Raw genomic sequence first — 21,707 nt, forward strand, 5'->3', positions numbered from 1 at the left:
CTAATTCAATTTTTAGGTTTTTAAGGAAATCCCACACTTATTTCCATAGTGACTGTGTTAATTTACATTCCCAGCAACAGGGTGTAAGGGCTCCTTTTAACCCACATTGACACCATCATTTGTTGTGTTTTCTTGATGACTGCCAGTGTTACAGGGATGAGATGGAATCTCAGTGTTGTTTTGATTTGCATTTCCTTTATAGTTAAAGATGTCTTTGCGTATTTATTGGTCATTTGTACTTTTGCCCATTTATAAAATGGATTGTTTGTTCTTTGGTATTTAATATTTGGAGCTCTTTATATATTCTGGATATTAATCCTTTGTCCAATGAATAGATGGCAAAGATTTTCTCCCATTCTGTATGCTGTCTTTTGATTTTGGTAACTGTTTCTTTTAATGTGTAGAAATTTTAATTTGACATAATTTGTTAGTCATTGCTTTTGTTTCCTTAACAATTGGAGTTCAATGCTTCTTTCAAGTGTTTTCCTGTAGTAGTTTCAGTCTCAGGTGTTATACTATATTTTTTGATTTCCATATATTGAACATCTGAAATAAAACCAACTTGATTATGGTATATGATCTTTTTAACATGATATTGAATTTGATTTGTAAGCATTTAATTGAGATTTTCGTGTCTATACTTATCAAAGAAATTGATGTATAATTTTCTTTTTTCATCATGTCCTTATCTGGTTTTGGAATCAGGGTAATAGTGGCTTCATAGAAGTATGGTAGCATTTCTTTCCTTTATATTTTATGCAATAGTTTGAGGACCATTGATTTTAGCTCTTCTTCAAAGGTCTGTTAGAATTTGCAGTTAATCCATCTGGGGTTTTCTTTATTAGGGGACTCTATTAATGCTTCAACTTCATTGCTTTTTATAGAACTGTGTAGTAATTTATATCTTCTTGGTTCAATTTAGGTAAGTGATATGCATCTAGAAATTCATCCATTTATTTTAGATTTTACTTTATTAGAATGTAAGTTTCTAAAGTATTCCTTAATGATCTTCAAAATTTCATTGGTATTTTTTGTGGTATCCCTTTTTTCAACTATAATTTTGCTAATTTGAATCTTTTCCATCTTTCTTTTGGTTAGTTTGTCTAAAGGTTTACCAATCTTATTTATTTTTTCAAAGAACCAACTTTTTGTTCCATTGATTCTTTGTATATTCTTTTAGTCTCCATTTCATGAATTTCTGCCCTAATTTCTATCATTTCTTTCTGTCTACTGCTTTTGGGTTTTCCTGTTCTTGTTTATTTGAGATCTTTCTGATTCTTTTAATGCAGGCACTCATAGCGAAAATAACAAAAGTTATTATAAGAACTTTTTGCTATGGAAATAATTTTTCAAAAACACAATATTAAAGATGCAAGAGAAATAACTGAAAGTCTGGATTTTATTAAAATAAAAACTGATCCTTTTTTGAATTTGGTGGTGCATGCCTGTAAACCCAGCTACTCAGGAGGCAAACACAGGAGGATCTTAATCTGAATCTGGCTTGGGATAAATCAGTGTGAGACCTTACCTGAAAAACAAACTAAAAGCAAAAGGGCTGGGGGTAGGGTACTTGACTAGGCAAGTATGATGTCTTGAGTTCAGTTCCCAGTACTATAAACAGTAAAAACACTTAAAAAGTACCTGATGTTTGTGAAAGACACTGCAAAGCAAATTAGAAAAAAAGCCACAGAATAGAAGACATATTTGTAAAAGGCACATCTGACATAGTGTACCATATTGACTTAGCAACCAAACTCCCTGATTTTTCCCCAAAGTGGTAACAATTTATATACAAAAAACCCTGCATGTGCATGTTTATAGCATCTTTATTCATAGCTGCCAAAGTTAGAAACAACCAAGATGTTTTTCAGTGGGTGAATGGGAGAAATAAAATGTGGTATTTCAGACTATAGAATATTATTTAGCCCAAAAAAGAAATGAGCTATAAAGCCATGAAAACCCCTTAAATGTGTATTAATAACTGGAATAAGAATTCTGAAAATGCTACATTCCATGGGATTCCAAATGTATGACATTCCAGAAATGGCAAAACTATGGAAATAGTAAAAATCAGAGTTGTGGTGGGGGGGTTGGGAGGTGTGGGAAAGAAAGAAGAACAGGTAGAGCACACATTTTTAGGAGGGTGGAACTACACTGTATGATACTATTATAGGGGATACATTCCTTTCAACATTGGTCAAAACTCAGACTATGTAACACCAAGAATAAAACCTAATATCAACTACGGGCTTCATGAATGTATGTTCATCAGTTGCAGCAATTCTACCACTTTCACTGATAGTTGGGGAGGTTGTGTGTGCATGAGAGCAGGGGGCATGTGGGAATTTTCTGCCCTTTCCACTCAGTTTTATTGTGAACAATAAAGCCTATTAAAATAATAATTTTAAAAAGACAACCTACAGAATAAGAGTATTGTAATATATAGTTGACATTGGCTTAATATCCAGGATTATAAAGAAGTCCCACAACTCAAAACACGCTAAATAATCTTATAAAGATGATCTTATAAAGGTGGGTAAAAATTTTAACACACATTCCTCCAACAAAAATACACAAATGGTTAATAAGCTTAAGAAAAAAGTTCATGGTCTCTAGTCATTAGGGAAATGCAAATTAAAACCATAATGAGATTTCCCTTATATCCACCAGGATAGCTATAATAAAGAAACACTAAACTAAAAAATAACAGATCCCAAATACCCTTCAATAATTTGCTTAAATATCTTCTAATTCAGGATTAGTGGTACCATGCTACTTGCATATGCACACACATGTATGCATGCATTTGTGTGCATTTATGTGTGGTTTATTTATCTATCTATATAATGAGTATATTTTCTGTTTAATGTAAGCATACAGTATATACTCATGAGAAAAATTTTATTTATTGATATAAATTTAGGTGTTTCCAACATTGTCTTACATATAAAAATGCCAAAAATATGCATGAAATTAATTTTATATTTCTGTCTTCTCTATTTTTCTTGGTTTTGACAGGGTTTTGAAAATTTTATCAGTCTTTTCCAATCCTGAATATCTTATATTTGTGTTCATTTTCATCAACTTATGCTACTCATTAGTTTCTCTTCTTTTTTCTTTTTTTCTTTCCTTTTCATGTTTCTTTGTTTTGACTGTACTACGATTTTGAATTTAGGGCTTCACACTTGATAGACAGGCACTCTACCACTTGAGACATGCCTTCAGTCCTATTTACTCTGGTTATTTTGGAGATAGGTTCATGGTTTTGTTTTTTTTTTTATCCAGGTCAGCCTGAACCACACCACTATCCTCCTGATTTACATTCCTGATATAGCTGAGATGACAGGCACACTCCACCATGCCCAGGTTTTGTCCATTGAGATGGCCTATCATCAAGTTTTTCCCTGGGGTGGCCTAAACCATGATCCTCCTGATCTCAGTCTCCCACATAGCTTGGGATGATAGTGACCACTGCATCTAGCTATTGGTTGGAATGAGGTCTCTCTCAAGGACTTTTTTCTTGGGCTGGCCTTTAACTTCAATTCTCCCAATCTCAACTTCCCAAGTAGCTAGGATTACAAGTATGTGCCATGGACAGACAGTTGCTAATTAGTTTCTTCTGTGAGGGTTAAAGGCTAATAAAAATTTCTCTTAATACTTATTTAACAAGATTTCACGTTTTGTTATGAATTACTGTTTGGTTAAGAATATTTTCTAATTTCATTATTTTGGGGGGTCATTGGTTATTAAAAATGTCTTTTAAGTTCTAACAAATAAGAATTTTTCTAGGTATCAAGATTTATACTAAAAAAAAATCACATATTCTATATGATATTAGCCCACCCAAAAGGTTGAAATTTGTTTAATGTTTGAAAAACATAACCTTTTTGTTCTCAAAAAAAAAGTTCTGTTTGTGTTTAAGAAAGGAGATGGCTGCAGCTGATGAACAGTGTTACATATGCCCATTAGATTCAGGATGCTGACCAATTATGTTGACCAAATATCCAGCTTCCTTTCTTATCACAGTGCAGAGGTATTCTCAATTATATATCAATAAATTTGCTAATTAAAATGTATAAGGAAACAGAAAATATATGGTTCCTTTCCGAAAGGTACTCTGTATCAATGTAATCATATTCAAGCAAGGGTTTGCATTTCTTAGATATGCAGATCACTTTCATTGACAATCTCCTGTATTTTAGAAATGTTAAAATATTTTAGAAATGATGAGTCAACATATAAATTTTCACTTTTTTCAGATAGGTTTTGCCTTTAGAGTCTAACATTGATTTATATAAAATGTAAACAGCACGTTCTTGTGTATTACAATTGATTATTTTTTTTTCTTTTCCATAAGAGTCTATGCCCAGGGATGAATTTTTTCATTCTTTCTGCTATTTGTAGATGATGAATTTCTACCTAATAATATTCCAATAGTTTTCTGTGCTAGTTATATATAACCAACCTTAAAATTTTCATAAAACGTATACTTTAAGTTCAAATACTTGTTGGTTGCCATCTAAACTTTTAAAATCAGTTGCTATGGTGATTCTTTTAGTGAATCTTTTAATTTGTTTCTCTTATTCTTCTGGGTCTAATTATAACATCAAAATTTATAGCATATTTCAGGATAATAACACTACTCATAATTCCTATAGCAGATTCTAGCCACTCTATAATTAAAACAACATTTAAGACCAGTAGACTTGAAATACATTTGAATTTTTAAATGCATAATAAAAAATAAGCAATGTTATATAGAAAGAATCATTCTTATGTGAACCAATCTTGAAATGTAAGCTACTTTTAGAGTTTATTCTACCTTTTTGTTGTTTATTTGCTCTAAGGAGTTGCAAAGGTTTTCTTTTTCCTATTTAGTATTGAGAATTAATTTAGCATTATTGATCCAGTGTTACTGATACAAATAAGGCCACTAAAAACTTAAAGGGATTTAGCAATCAGCTCAACAAAAAGCACTTTCTAGCACAATTCTCTCTCAACTAGCTTCTGCCTTTATGCCTCACATAGAATTTCCAAGTCGGTAAGTTTTCAATACATTTTTTACACTCTTAGTACATAACCATACTTTGCCAGACACAGCAATTCCTAGAAATACCCATGATTTTAGAGTCTGAAAACAGCTAAGAAAAGTGTAACCTAAAATAAATTGCCATTTTAAATTCTGAAAAAAAATACATTAAATTATGTATGAGAGAACTTTCACAACACTACAAGTGAAATTTAAAAGCATAAGATTTTCTCTATTGAACTTATAATCTGATAGATTCATATGAAATTTAAACAAAAATGACAATGAAGAAACTGAACAAGAATTTGATGTAAACCTTATGTATAATATGTCAAAAATATTCAAGGGTAAAGATAAATGTCAATAAATTCAAAATTCAAGATTAACAGTATTTTTGCTCAGTTTATATATGATAAAATTGGGTGTTATAAGAAATAAGATCCACAATTCAAGGAAGAAATAGGTCCATGATATAATTAGAATTTCTACCTATAGATATTACTTTTATAAAATATTTTTGTATTATGCAGAATTGGTATGCTAATTTGGGTAAAAGCACCAGATTATAAATCAAAGTACTTGAGTCCTGTGATCAGCTTTGCTAGTAACAGACGTATGAACTTTAACAAAATCTTAATTACAGTAGTGGTAGCCTCATTCATGGAAAGAACTAATAACATCTCAGGGCTTTTGGGAAAATCAAGTGTAGAACACTAAACAAAAAGGCTTTGGAAGTTAAAGTTCAATATAAGTATGAGTTCATGTTATACTAAAGTTTTTCTTAATATTTCAGGTTTGGTTTCAAGAAGCAAAAAGTATCAAACTGCAGTATTCTAGCTCAGAAGTCATAATAGTGGAATGAATAACTTGTCAACCTACATTTAAACAATTCATATTCACCTCATCTGCAATGAAATGAAGCAACAACTGGACAGTGCTTGCACAATGTTGCAGGATTAACTGAATGAGCACATATGGCTCATTGAGCTAAGGATTTTTTTAATGGGCACTGTTTATTATGAGTTGATATCCTACAACATTTTTAAATAGTTGATGTACATCTCCTTTGAGAGAATGTTCTGTGCATTTTATATAATATCATAATATCATTTTGTTTTTCAACTTCTTGCATCTAGTCATTAACACAAAGAAATGAGAACCTTCTGAAATGTATCAGAAAATAGATGCTCACCAACCCACATAGATTGATTTTGAAGGACGTTTTCTTCTTTTTTTCAAAAAAGAATCATATGGCAAATGCTTGCATTTTGTTTGTCTTCGAAGACACCTGTTTTCCAATTTAACCCCAATTACTTGATATAGATGCACAAAAAAAATCAATCAATTTAAAATAAATTATGGTTCTAAACTGTGTATTCAGGGAGAGAAAGGAATGGATTGAAATAGTTAAGTCACTTTATCTGCATCTGCTACTGAAATAAACCTACACAACTATGAACACGCCACATTGAGTAAGGCTGAGGAAGTAAGGTGTAATACAGAACACTTACTTACCGCAGATGAAAGTAGTCTCATCTGAACTATCAGCACAGTCATTCACAAAATCACACAGCCTGTCCTTTGGAATGCAGTACTTATTAGCACACATGAATTCTTCAGCAGTACAGTTTCTGTCTGGGCTAAGTAAAGGAGAACAATCTTGAAAGGAAATGTCATCCACTGCTACATCTCCAATGTAACTAACTCCACGTCTTGCCCTGAAGATAATCTGAAAAACAAATAGGAAAGGCCAATTATCATTGAAGCTGTCAGTCAAGAAGTTAAAAGCAAGAGCAAACTCAACATCACCCATGCATCATTCTATGCTATAGAATGGAGACTCTATTTATTCTATAGGAGGAATATGTATCTTTTATAGTGTGTAATTTGTAGATTATTGTGAAAACTAAGAGTATTTCTAAATTCATAGAAGCATGTAGCATTTAGTAAGTACTGTATATATGATTGCTCTGATTATAAAAATATTATAATTTTAATATTTTGTTTAAATTCAAGGGTTTCTAAATAAACCTATATAAACATCCCAGTGCTGTGTCACTATGCAATTTCTGAAATTTTCTTGTACTTTTACTCCAGAGTTATGAGCTAAAGGGAATAATAATGCAAGAATGAAGGTTTATTAGTTGTGTGCAGACTCATCACTGTATCTTCTAAAAACAGTAATATGCTTGCATAGTATATACTCAGTAAGCTGCTATTGAGCAAATGAGTGATTCAAATGTTCACAAGCATTATTAATATTTAGTTTTAAGATTGAACGACATGCATACAACTCTCTTCAGTCAAATTTTCACATGTAAAAAATTAGAATTTTAGAAAAACTAAATTAATAATAATCAATTTTATTTGCTGAAATCCCTCTTAATATATTTTGAACAAATTTTACCATCCAAATATTCTATGTGCACAGAACTAGTTAAGAACCTATTTCCTGGGATGGAAGCCTATGCATGTTAGCAGAAGAACTTTCTACATATTCTTGCTGAGGGTTCTTTTTGCCTCAGCTTAAGGACCATGGAGGTTGAATGCTTAGAATCCTAATAATACAATCAGGTTGTACCAAGTCATTACATTGCTATCCAATCTTTGCTTCTTTAGATTGAACTTCTTGTCCAGATACTAAAACATCTATGAATGATTCATAGAAAAATTAGATATTCCAGTAGGAGACAAAAAGTACATGGGATTTATTACAGATATAATTCCAATAAAATGGACATAATGCTACATCAGTAGGTTTGTAGAACTGTATCCAGCCTATGCTTCCATTGGAGCTAGGAAGGGTTGATTAAGCAGAGAAAGCACAAGACCACGAATATATTTATTGGATATTCACAGTCAGTTGGGCAACCTCTGATGCGCATACAGAAGATAACAAATGCAATATTAAGCAAGGATCTTTTATCCCTTCTGTCTAGAGACAAGTGGTTCTAAATTCATGGAATTAAGCTCCAGGTAAGTAAGGCTAAGAAGAAAATGTTCTTATATATAATTGGCTCTGGATTCTTATTCTACTTATCCAAATCTAAAGATATTTTAACAGCTAAACTTCATCTTCCAAGCAAATTCCCAAGGAGGCCATGGAGCTCTTGATTTTTGATAATCCATAAAAATGAAACTCATACCAAATATCTTATCACATAATTATTTTCAGTTAAAAATTTTCATCTACATAGTACTTTGTACTACCTGAACTTTTTGTTCAGTACTGGGAATTAAACTCAGGGCATCGTGATTGCCAGTAAAGTGCTCTACCAATTGAGCTGCTCCCTTTGCCCTGAATGTTTCTTCAATTATTAGATATACGTTAGTCTTAAGGTCCAAATATTATTGTAATCTAAATGAAGATGAATACAGCATGACACAATAGCATGTCTCCCCAAAACTTTTTGATTCATATGGATCTAGCACCTATAATAAGGTTTAATCATGTATATCCCTTTGAAAGATTATCTTTTAAATTATATTTGAAATGACTTTATGATAATCTCTGAGAATATATTTCTAAAATTGAGGGAGGTGTTCTTTGTATGTGAGAAGCTGACTGGGAAATGGAGGAAGATTGTCACTTAAATTCAGTGTTCCTAGAAGTACAATTGTCTAATTGAGAAAGTTAGGGCTTTCTAAAAAGGTAAATTCCTTATGGAAAATGCCATCTATAGTGTTAATGCTGTGCATTGATACAACACATCAAATTGGGAATAGGAGGAAATAAAGATTATGAGTGAATGAAAAAACCTAATATGGAAGAAAAAACTTAACAAAACTCTTTCTTCACTTAACTACTTGGATTACAAACCTGTGAATAGGAATGAACGCCTAAAAATACTTCTACTTTCTTCCACTGTGCACCTTGCTGTCCAGTTTGAGCCCACACTTTGGAAGTAAGATTGCCTTTCTTGATGAGTACCTGCAGAGATAAATCAAGTAATAGCTGCTGAAATATTTTGTCTTTAAACATGTGGCATTTCCCAGTGATTTTTAGAATTTTTAATATCTATACAAAGTCCCTGGGAGAAATGCTGGGACATTTTTATTAGATGTCTTTGTTTTCTACCATGAAGCTTCAGCACTGTGCCCCAGGGGTACCTCAGAAGCTTTGTATAATAAAGCCATGCATGAATATCTGTCAATCAAGTCCTAAGTTATCTGGACAACATTTCATTAAGAACTCAACTACATCAGCTTTATAAAAATCTTGCAGTCATAACAGCTGGTATTTTACATATTAAATAATATGTATGTGGTTCAATTTTGAGAATGATCTTCCTCACCCAGTTGGTTTCAGTGGAACAGTCATGGTGCAGGCTGAGCCCGCTCAATCATAACAGGACAGATGGATTATACAAGTGCACAATTACTCATGCTGCAAGAGTTCTCCACACAACAGTCTTGATAGCAACAAATCCTCATCAGCCACTGATACTTGCTGTGGTTTGGGTTGTAAGTGTCCCCCAAAGGTCCATGTGGTAGAAGCTTGGTCCCTACGCTGGCACCATGGGGAAATGGTGAAACCTTGAAGAGATGGGGCCTAATGGGAGGTCTTTATGTTATTGTGGGGGTGTGACTTTAAAGAGGATTGTGACACCAGGCCTTGTTTTTCCACCTCTTTTGCATCCTGGCCATAAGCTGAGTGGCTTTGCTTCACCATGAACTCCATTATGAAGTGCTGCCTTGCCATAGTCCCAAAAGTAGTGGAGCCAACCGATTATAGCCTGAAACCTCAAAACTGTCTCCAAAAACAAGCCTTTCTCTTTATAAGGTGATTATCTCAGGTATTTGTTATAGTGATGGAAAGCTGGCTAACATAGTACTATACTCTTATGCTAAAGAAGAATTTGGATTTGTCTCATCAGGCAAACAATGGTTCATCTTTTTGAATAAAAATAAGCCACCAAGACAGTGACTGATAATAATAGGGAAAAGAGGAATAGTTCCACATCTTAAATAAGTAAGATGGCTTGTTTGTTTTACATTACTTTATAAAATGTAATTTATATAACCAAATAATTATCCAGATAGCATTCATGAAGATTTTGACTTTTAAAACTGAAATTAACACCTAATGATATCTTTTCAAAAATTAAATGCACATGAATTTATTTTTGTATAACTATCATTTCTAGAGTAATGTGATGGTAGGAAAAATATAATGAACTTTTTGGTCTATCAAATTCAAGTTAATACAGCATATATCAAAGTCAAGAAAATATAATAATCAATAAAATAAATCACTTTGAATAATAATGAAAAGAATGTATAGGAAATTGATATTTATATATATAGTATAATAGCATAAACTTCTAAGAAAAAAACATGTTCAAACAACATACTATTAGTATACAATTTAAGTTATTTTATTCAGCCATGCACAAAAATAAGGACCATGAATATTACTACTCCAGCTATTTGATAATTAGTTGCTTATGTAACTCTCATGTTACTAGGTAATTTTTATCTGCTGGTACAAAATCTTATTCTGGAAAAATAAAAGCATGTTTGAGATCATTCATCTCAACCACCAAATATACAAGGTAAATAATTTTCATTTCGCTCATGAAAACTCAATAATAGGCTATTTTGACTATTCTATCCAAACCATTTTTTTAAAAATCAATGTAAAAAATACATTATAGCTTCAATTCATAAGACTATCTGGACTCTTAGATTATAAAAATTACATATATATGCATGTGTGTATTTAATATATATGCAAATATATTTTCAAACTATTTTTGGTAGGAAGTCTCACCTAAAAAGGATAATTTTCCAAAACTGATCTGTTAGAAACTTTTCTAATAAAAGCTTTTGTATAAAAACATCTTAAAATAAGTTGTTCATAAAATGTTTTTGAAAAATTAATATTTAATAATTGCCAGGAAAATTCTAGAATAAAACAGTATAAAGTATTAGCTTTATAAATAAATAAAGCTTAATATTAAAATTGCAATAAAACTGTTGGAAAATAAGTGGTTAAACATCTGGTTTCTAATCTCTCTCTCTTTATTAAGGATAAAGAATGCAGGTAACCAAAGTTTCACTTGTTATAAATATGCAAAACACAGACTTCTTGGCAAAACAAATTAATGGTATTTGAGAAGAGGAAAGCCTTTATCTATATCTTCCAGCAGATACCTATTTTAAAACTCCTTACAATATACAATTCTGGAAATTGTGAACTTATTTTTGAAATGTGGCTACCTGAAAATGTACAAACCATAAAATGAGTATAAATGGAAATGCTGCAAATTTCAGTCTGTTTCATCTGTGTAAAAGTTGAATCTATCCACATTACTAACGGATCTTATTTTCTATTCCCTACCAGTACTTGTGCAGTATAGGAAGACAGGACTTAGGGTCTATATTAATATTCTAGAAACTCTCTTGGCTTTACCTGAATATCTTTGTCTTCCAAAACAAACTAGATATTAACCAGAAATAGTTAATTCCAGATACGTGGCAGAATACAAAATAGATTTGGGACATCACTTCCAGAAAGGAAAAAAAATGCTCAAAAATGATAAGGCTTGTAAGAGAGATAAATGTCAGCTTCTAGGGACTCTTATGACCATATGAGACAATTTGAGAACCAAAAAAATGATAGTAATAGATTATAACACATGGAATAAAGTGGGAATTCAGGAGTCCACATTAATAGAAAACACTATGTGGAGAAACAGAGGCACGAGAATGTTTTTATTTACAATAGAAAGGGAAGCTACAAATGTAGACAGAATAACAGAGTTAGAAAATAATAATTAGACAATCATCATGGTAAAATTAATTTAGGAAAAAAACACTAATGGAGGCAAAAGTTAGTCAGTAAGACTGAGTCAAGATCAGGATTTTACATACCCTTAAATATCTCTCCACAAAATATCTCTTGATATAAAAGAGACAAAAGAAATAGCACTGGTAAACATTAACAAATGAGATACAAGAAAAACAACATAATATTGGTGATATTACAGCAAAATACATTGAGTAAATCCAACTTTAGGGGCATTTGTTTTACAAGATTATTTGGCTATAATCTTTTAAAATATCAAAGTAATAAACACCTAGGGAAGAGTTAGGAACTATTTATTAGAAAGACACTAGAAAGAAATATCTGGGTGTAATACATGATCTTGCATTAGACTTTTTCTAAATGGACATTGATGAGACAGTACAAAAGATTCCATCTCTGGAGTTGTATTTGCTATGAGTGCAACCCTTTGTGAGTCTGAAACAAATTTCTCAAAGAAACTATTTGTTAACAAAACTACTGGAGAATATAACACTACTACCATTCAGGAAACAAGAATACACATCCATGTATTGCCAAAATGTATATGTTCATTTGATTGTGTTACACTCAGAATATTGATATTGAAAGAAACATGATATATTTCCATAGCATTACACAGAAGGTATAACCTCAGAATAGAAGCAGTAGTCATAAATTCAAAAGAAAAATAAATTACCTACCAGCCACTAGTGTCCAATACTGCTAAAGTTTATTGTCAATCATGCCATTATGAAACTAGTGAAGTGCTGATAATTGTCCATTTTCACTTGTAAAGAAAGTATATTTTAATGAAATTAAATTATTCTATATTCATTTTCATAAAGAAAATTCAGAGAATGTTATGGCCTAAGCAGTACCTGGAGAGAACCGACTGTGGCACCATTCATATGAGTCCAGAACACCAAGGTGCATTTTGGTCCCGTTAGTGACATGACAGGAGTGAGGATATCAGCTACGTCACCAAATTTCCCATTAGAACTATCAGCATACAGGTACCAGCCATCTTTGGTATTGCTGGGGAAAGTATCAAATTACAAACATAAAACAGCACAATTTGATATATTGATGATATTTTATTACTCTGGAATTTTTCCTTAAAGTATATTGTTTTATAGAATAATAATGATATATAATTTTTATTAGAATAATTCTTCTACTACTTTAATTTTGAATTCATGACCCTCATAAGGATATCTATTTACTCAATGTGTATAAATTATGGCAAATGCTGAAATGACCAAATCTCAAATTACATGGTTGATTTTTTTAATAATCATACTGCCAATATCTTGGTCTACTTTTAGAGCTTATTTTCATGTAGCTAAAATGAGATCCTGAAGCATCACCTTTAGAAGAGAAATAAAAAGAAAAAATATGTAAATAAAAAGGGAATGAAAACTAGAAATGATATTGGCTTAGAGTTCAATGCATAGGCTTTTGGTTCCAATTTATTCTCTCTGTATTAATTTAGTTCAGTTTCACTTCAACATATTTTAATAACAAGGTAGGTAATTTAAAAGTGTATTTTTTCTTTCCTAATACCAAGTTAAAAAGAGAAAAATGATGAACACAACTAAGTAGCAATGCATTCTTGTCATCAAAATACAAAACTTTATGTCTATGCCCTTACCTTAACTATCATTTCAAAAAAGGGATGATAAGGCATTAAAGACATACTAGGCTGTACATAGCTTTTAGAACCATTATTTAAAGAAGTGATTCTTCACGTTTTGGGACCAGACCTCTCTTTTAATTAACTTCACTTCTAACCACTTTCTAACCTACAAATTGTTTCTAGGTCCTATAGAGTTAAAGCTTGCTACTTACTAAAACCATTTTATTTTGAAAGTTTTATCACGTTTTTTGAGAAAAGAAATGTAAACAATTAATAGCAAATGGATGGAAAGGAAGACCAATGAATTCACTAACTCATCACATACTTATTGAGTCCTCAGACTTAAAATCTCTGGCAAGGCACTGAGAACATAATTGTCCACAAAAGACTTGATGGGGTTTGGCCTTTGGTCTTGTCATTGAGCAACTTTGGGCAGGCCATGTAACTTCTGTGACCACAGGTTCTGCATTTTATAAAATGGGATAATTCTGTGTATGGTATTAATAAGAACTGGCAATAAATATGGGGAACATCTAACAGTACCCGGCCTATGTTAGTTATGAAATAAATGGTAGTTGAAATTCATGTTTATTTTTATGTCATTAGTTGTTGCTAATGAAATAAGTTTAAAGTTCTGAAAACCACAGAAGGTGTTATGGTTTGAAAGTTCATGTGTTGAAATTGTGGTCCACAATGCAGCAGTATTTAGAGTTGGGGTCTCTAGGAGGTGAATGGATAAAAAGGATTCTGATCACATCAATGAACTGATCCAATTACGGGTTCACAGCATAATGGGCTATTGAGAGGTGGTAAGAAGGAGGGCCTGTTTGGAGGAAGTAGATCACTGGCAAACCTAGAAGAATAGATTTCTTCCCCAGTCCCTTCTTCCCTCTTGCTTCCTACTATGCACACCCTGTCATGATGTTCTGTTTCACTGCAGATCCAAAAGCAATGGAGCCAGATGACCATGGAGTAAAACCTCTGTAATCATGAGGCAAATTAAACTTTAGTACTTTTAAGTTTATTTTCTCAGGTTATTTTGCCACAGCAATGAAAGCTGACTGTTACAAAGGGCATGAGTTAAGAGCCATTATTATTGTATTGTCTGATTATATCTCAATGAAAAAGAACTTCCAGGTTTATCCCTTGTATACTTAATATTCCAATATCCCAGAGACATCAAGAAGAAAGATACATAGACTTCTACATTCAAATGTACAGAAGGAACAGTAATAACAATCAGGGAAAATCTTGAACATGTCTTACATAAATGATTCATTTAGCTTGTGAATCTTTCTTTAAGTATAGCTGTAATTTTGTAATATTTTACCATAAACCTAAATTTGAAGTATCTAAAACAATTTAATGAAATTGGGTTCTATTTTTAGATATGCCCTAAATAGTCTATTAGTCGCTGATGGGCTAATGGGGTTTGAGCTCAGGGCCTACACTTTGAGCCACTCTTCCAGCCCTTTTTTGTGATAGGTTTTTTTTTTTTATTTTTGAGATAGGATCTCACAGAACTATTTGTCCACTTTGAACCACAATCCTTCTGATCTCTGAGTTCTTAGTAGCTAGGATTACAGACGTGAGCCACTGGCACTGGCTAGTTTCTAATCTGAAGGCTAGGAAAAATAAGCCTCCTAGTTGGTCTTCCTACTTCTATCATTGACTTTATTCTTCATGCACAGAATAATCTCTTAAATGGAAATTAGATCACATTATTTCCACAAATCTACTTCCTAATGGTTTTCTAATGTACTTAGGATATAAGAATAATATTTAATATGTCAGACAAAGCTCTACATAAGCTTGCCTCTGCCTCCCAATAGAAATGAGAATTGGAAATAAATGTGTCCCATCAGCTTTCCTTAGAGCAAAACCTCACTCCAGTGCAGCACTGTATATATAAATTGCAAGACTCAGTATCTCAGAATTGTAAAATGCCAATTCTTCACAAATTAACTTAAAGATTCATTGAAATCCCAGTACATTTTTAATACCTTTTATTTTTCAGAAATTGGTAAACTAAGCCCACATTTCATATAGAAATATAAAGAGAAAAGAATAGGCAATTTTGTTGTGAAAGAAGACTTATTTAGATATCAAGTCTCATTGCTATGATCAGAATGCTTATACCCTCTGTGCTCCTTAGGCTGAAATCATAAGCACCATGTTAATGGTATTAGGATGTAGAGTCTTTTGTGAGTCTTAAGGTGACAATGAAATTTTCATTTTTATAAGAGACTTAGATGAGCTAGCTAGCTCTTCCTACCAAGTGAGGTTACAGGTAGAAGATACCATATTTCCCATGAACCAGGAAACAGTGAATCTCCTACTACCTTGATTTTGCACTTTCTCAGCTTTTAGAACTGTGAGAAATAAATGTCCAAGCTTGTAAGCCCTATAGCTTATGGTACTTGTTAGCCTGAGGAATCTAAGTCATTAAGACAGAGTGGTGTTGAAGCAAAAATAAATAATCCAGAGAACTGGAAGAAATAGCCCTGAAACAGATCCACATTTTTTGTACATCTATTTTATGAAAAGTTTGGCTTTCCTGAGCAGTGAAGGAAAGGACAATCTTTTCAGCAAATGAACTGAATAATTTACATAGCCATGAGGGAAAAAATTAACCTTGGCCTGTATTTTACAGCATTCAAAAATAATAAATTTCAGGTAGATTAAACATGGAGTGCAAAAGGTAAAACAATAAAGGTTTCCTACCTTCATTAAGTAGTAAAAAGGGTATTTTAAGGGTATAAAAAACTCACTAACTATAAAGAAATAATGACAAAGCTGTACATATTTGATAAAATTTTTTCAAATATTTTTCCATCTGTGGTTGGTTGAATCCTTGGATGTGGAGCCCTCACATACAAAGGCCTGACTAAACATAAAATATTGGTCATCATCCCAGGTAAACTATAAGAAAATACAGAGGACTGTTAGCAGATCTGGAGACAGAGGGATTGAGTATTTAAAGGTTACAAGTCAGACAATGATCAATCACCTAATCAATAGTTCTTCAAACAGTGGCCCCTGTATTAATTTTCCCCTTTGTCTAATGAATAGACAAAGTTTATGCATAATTTCCAAATCTAAAATAATACTAGAAAACTAAGTCATTTGAACAAATATAAAATAAATTATAGGAACAGTTCTCTAAAATCCTATAGCCCTAAAATATCCCTTACACCTGTAAGGGAAAGAAAAAAGAGAGATGCTTATAGGTATTAATTGGGGGCACATGATATATGTAGGATTCCTAATGGAAAAATGAAGAATTACACAAATACATGTCTGTGTCTGGAATGAGATTATTCAAGCGTGAGCCTGCAAGCTAACTCAGCTCCTCTTCTGAGATGAACACAGCAGTAATGATAACAGATAACAATGCTATCAGCCACAAAATATCAGCACCTCTCCACCAACCTTCAAATTATCTTTTCACACACAGAGTAAGAAGTAGGGTGCTTTACCGAAACATATCATTTTCTAATAAAACATGATATAATCCACATAGTCAAGGGTTCTTTTTTAAAGAAAGTTGGATCATACTTTCAGGTGTTTCAAAAATGAAGATCCAAGGTCATGATGCATAAATCATTTAAAAAGTCACGATAAAATATGATTAAACTGGGCGCTGGTGGCTCACACCTGTAATCTTAGCTGCTCAGGAGGCAGAGATCGGGAGGATCACGGTTCAAAGCCAGCCCGAGCAAATAGTTTGAGAGAACCTATCTTTAAAAAACCCATCACAAAAAAGGGCTGGTGGAGTGGCTCAAGGTGTAGGCCCTGAGTTCAAGCCCCAGTACCACACACACAAAAAAAGATGATTGATAGCCCATGTTCCTTAGTAGAAAGTCATCCACATCTTATAGGATAATCAGTCTCTAAAGTCTTATTACGCCGATTAAGTAACTAAAATAGTGTTTTTTTCCTTTAGTTGAGAATCTCCTGGGTAGTCATGGTAATTAAATTAGTAGCAAAAAAATTACCCGGCATGGGCAATCAAAATGTTTTAATAACATCAATTAAGCTTTGGACTTTTAGATATACCAATGTGACAGATAAATTCTCCAGGCTCATTCTTTGCGTTGAGATCTGTCTTTGGATTCATTGTGACAGCATGGGCTGATTTAAGGTAACTAGTATATGGTCTACTAGAAGCTGTGAACTTTATCAGCTTCGTGAATTGTGAGCAATATAAAGAATCTCCAGTGGTCTGGATGTTTGTCCCTCTTTAAACTCATATGCTAAATTCTAGCCCACTCAAACACAACAAGGGGATTGGACTATGAGCACATGATAAAAGCAAGAGCACACAAGGGAGGGGTGAGGATAGGTAAGACACCTAAAAAACTAGCTAGCATTTGTTGCCCTTAACGCAGAGAAACTAAAGCAGATACCTTAAAAGCAACTGAGGCCTATAGGAAAAGGGGACCAGGAACTAGAGAAAAGGTTAGATCAAAAAGAATTAACCTAGAAGGTAACACCCAATCACAGGAAATCAATGTGAGTCAACTCCCTGTATAGCTATCCTTATCTCAACCAGCAGAAACCCTTGTTCCTTCCTATTATTGCTTATACTCTCTCTACAACAAAATTAGAAATAAGGGCAAAATAGTTTCTGCTGGGTATTGAGGGGAGGGGAGAGGGAGGGGGCGGAGTGGGTGGTAAGGGAGGGGGTGGGGGCAGGGGGGGGAAATGAACCAAGCCTCGTATGCACATATGAATAATAAAAGAAAAATGAAAATAAATAAATAAATAAATAAATTCTAGCCCGCAAAGTGATGGTTTAGGGACTGGAACATTTGGGAGATGATAGATCATGAGGGTGGAGCCCTCATGATGAGATTAGTGCTCTTGTAAGACAGGCCATAGGGGATGAGTTCCTCCCTCTCATCACATGAAAATAGCAGGGAACTTTTAAGAACAAGAAAGCACTCAACAAATGCTGCATATTTGCATCGTGATTTTGGATGTTCCAGCCTTCAGAACTATGAGGAATGAATACTGTTTATAAGCCACTCCATTTATGGTATTTTTGTGATAGCCTGAATGTACTAGGACTGTGTTCTATAGTGCTAATCTTCCAGGAGTTCTAGCCTCACAGTATTATCCTAGTCTCTGTAGTGGATTATCTTTGAGGTGTGGAATTTTTTATGATCCCAACACCAACTCCATTCTGTGTGGTGAATAAAAACCATGTATGTTCTCCTTCATATGTGGACATTAGATCAAGGGCAAACACAACAAGGGGATTGGACTATGAGCACATGATAAAAGCGAGAGCACACAAGGGAGGGGTGAGGATAGGTAAGACACCTAAAAAACTAGCTAGCATTTGTTGCCCTTAATGCAGAGAAACTAAAGCAGATACCTTAAAGCAACTGAGGCCAATAGGAAAAGGGGAACAGGTACTAGAGAAAAGGTTAGATCAAAAAGAATTAATCTAGAAGGTAACACACACGCACAGGAAATCAATGTGAGTCAATGCCCTGTATAGCTATCCTTATCTCAACCAGCAAAAACCCTTGTTCCTCCTATTATTGCTTATACTCTCTCTACAACAAAATTAGAAATAAGGGCAAAATAGTTTCTGCTGGGTATTGAGGGGGGGGAGAGGAAGGGGGCAGAGTGGGTGGTAAGGGAGGGGGTGGGGGCAGGGGGGAGAAATGAACCAAGCCTTGTATGCACATATGAATAATAAAAGAAAAATGAAAAAAAAAAAAAAAAAAACCATGACCCAGCAACTTCTGGGGTTAGTAGGCTTCTTTAACAAGCCAGACCAGTGAGATTTCAGAATGTAAATTAGGGGAAAAGGGACATTCTTACTGGTTCATACTACATGTCAAATCTCTCTTTATTGGTTGATTTCCTAACATCTGAAACCATCTGTGACTTCAAACTCCACTCATGCACTTCAAACTCAACTCATTCACTTCATACTCTGCTATATTTCAGAAGAGAGAAGAGGTTTTCTATGTGATTTTATTGGTTCTTTCTAAAATACATATTTGAACCTACTACCCTGCTTTAGAAATGTTCACTACATCTTTATTAACTCAAGGTGTGGTCCTTGAACTTGATCTCAAGAAAATAAAAAGCTTTACTGAAATATATGGCAATTTACTAAGCACATGATACAGATTAGCTAATATTTTTTTCTTTCTTTTTTCTTAATAGCAAGACTTTCTATGTAAAGGAAGCTGAGAATTAATTTTCACTTTGATGAAACCTTTATCTAGTCATATACTTGTAACTAACAATCAACAGATTGTCACTCTGTTCTGTACTGGTCTATATAGCCAGAGTCAGAGCTATTTTCTTTTTGTAAAAGTCTAAAACCAAATATTATAAACTTTGAAGGCCAAATGATGTCTTTATAACTACTCCACTCTGCCTTTATAACATGAAAGCAGTATTGGGTAACATTTAAACTAATAATTATGGCCATGTTCCAATAAAGCTGTATTTACAAAAATGGGCCTCTGAAACGATTTGGTCCATAGGGTACAGTTTGGTCACTCTTATTCTATGGATTAGAGGGTTACGTGTTTAGGTCAATATTTGCCTTCAATTTTAATATATTAATACAGCTACCCAGATTTCTACCCATTTCTTGGGTTCAGGCAAACACTTAAGTATGTCATGCACATTGCTTTCTCTCTGTCTCCTCTATGGCCTTTCTTCTGGCACATCTATAACTACTGCTATTGGTCTTCCCTCTGAAATACTTTGGTTTATCTCCATGACATTTTGAAAATATACTCTCATCTCCAAGCCTTCTGAGATTCCTAGACTCCAAATTCAAAACTCAAAATTCCTTGATTAAAAATTACTTCCTCGTTTAAGAATTCTGTAGCATCTTCTACAAAATCTTTTAAATATATTCATCATAATGGATTTTTAATTTGTTGGCTAAAGTAGCTGTATACTCATCTAGATTATAAACACTTTGAAATATAAATTTTAGTTTTTCATCATGGTATTGAGAACATCTTCACAAGTGGCTTAAATCCAACTGGTACTCAGAAAAATTAATTACTGAATCCACTGTTAAATAAAACTGGCAGAGAATTCTAGCTTTCTTTTTTCTTTTACAAAATTCTCCTTCACAATCACAAGTGATTTGATTTTGAAAATGGACTTGCAATTTTAGCAGTTTCTGGATTTGTCTTTCCTAGTACATGAAAGAAAATGAGGTAATGAATGACATTTGTTGACAGTTATATAACGACCTCTGGGGTTTACCAACTGGGAAGTCAATGACAAAGGCATCAGAGTCAACTGTTTTTACCCACACTTCTTGATTCACTATTATGTAATATTAAAAGGAAAGCAATGTTTTATGAGTATAAACAAACTACAAAAAGTGATAAAAAGTCTAGGAAATTACACAGTATTGTATATAATTATTTATTTTCTTAATTCACAAAGGAGTATAGGATACTAACCAATATATGTTCAACTTTTGTAAAATAGATGTTAGGTCAATGAAATACTAGCATCTGAAGTACAAAGAACTTTTTAAAAAGAAAGTCTTTTAGATCAGCCTTTAAAATAGGAGGACTTTAAATTAGGTAACATTAAATTAAACATTGTCATTTAATATTTACAAAAAGCTCTGAGAAGGTAATATTACAATCATGGTTATTTCCTAGATGAGATAACTGAAATTAAATAATTTGCCAATGCCTATTACCATGGTAAGTGTTGAAACCAGTATTTTGATTTGGTAAGCCTGCTTTTGTTTGATCTTCTACATCAATTGTCTTCTCAGTGTAATGTCTGAAGCAGAAGCACAAGCATCACTAAAATGCCAAGTCTTGGGTCCTATCGAAGACCTATGGAATCAGGATTCTGGCCTTAGGGCTCAGCAATTTTGCTCCCAGTTTACATTGGCATATACTCCAAGCCAGTGTGCTAAGTTAAAATGGTATTAATAATTCCAAGCTGGTAAATCAAGATAGTAATCCAAAAGCAGTAGCTAGAAAAATAGACATTCAAGAGTTATTCTTAAAATGAACACTCTAGAGAAAATAAATAAGGTTGAAGAGTTTTTTGATATTTGTTTTTATGTCTCATTTTCCATTAAATACTATATTAAAAATAGATCCTATTATCAAGTAAAAAATGAATAAAAAAAGTTTGAAAGAAATAAAACTTGAATTTCTTAGTTAAAAGAATCAGATATACACAGAATTACAGCAATATACATTTCTTGGGATAGCACAAAAGAATTTAAT

At 33.0% G+C, this 21,707-nt stretch overlaps 1 protein-coding gene across 1 annotated transcript in view; it reads right to left on the bottom strand.

Annotated features, from left to right (window-relative positions):
* Positions 1 to 21,707, bottom strand: part of Malrd1 (MAM and LDL receptor class A domain containing 1) — a 598,455-nt gene that overhangs the window by 333,493 nt on the left and 243,255 nt on the right. Inside the window, exons 22-24 of the mRNA XM_074056557.1 lie at positions 12,698 to 12,854; positions 8,850 to 8,960; positions 6,545 to 6,758 (exon numbers count right to left, since the gene is read on the bottom strand). Of these exons, the coding sequence (XP_073912658.1) occupies positions 6,545 to 6,758; positions 8,850 to 8,960; positions 12,698 to 12,854 (482 nt within the window). The remainder of the gene's footprint in view (positions 1 to 6,544; positions 6,759 to 8,849; positions 8,961 to 12,697; positions 12,855 to 21,707) is intronic.

The sequence above is a fragment of the Castor canadensis genome, chromosome 15, assembly GCF_047511655.1.
Source record: "Castor canadensis chromosome 15, mCasCan1.hap1v2, whole genome shotgun sequence".
NCBI classification, from domain to species: domain Eukaryota; kingdom Metazoa; phylum Chordata; class Mammalia; order Rodentia; family Castoridae; genus Castor; species Castor canadensis.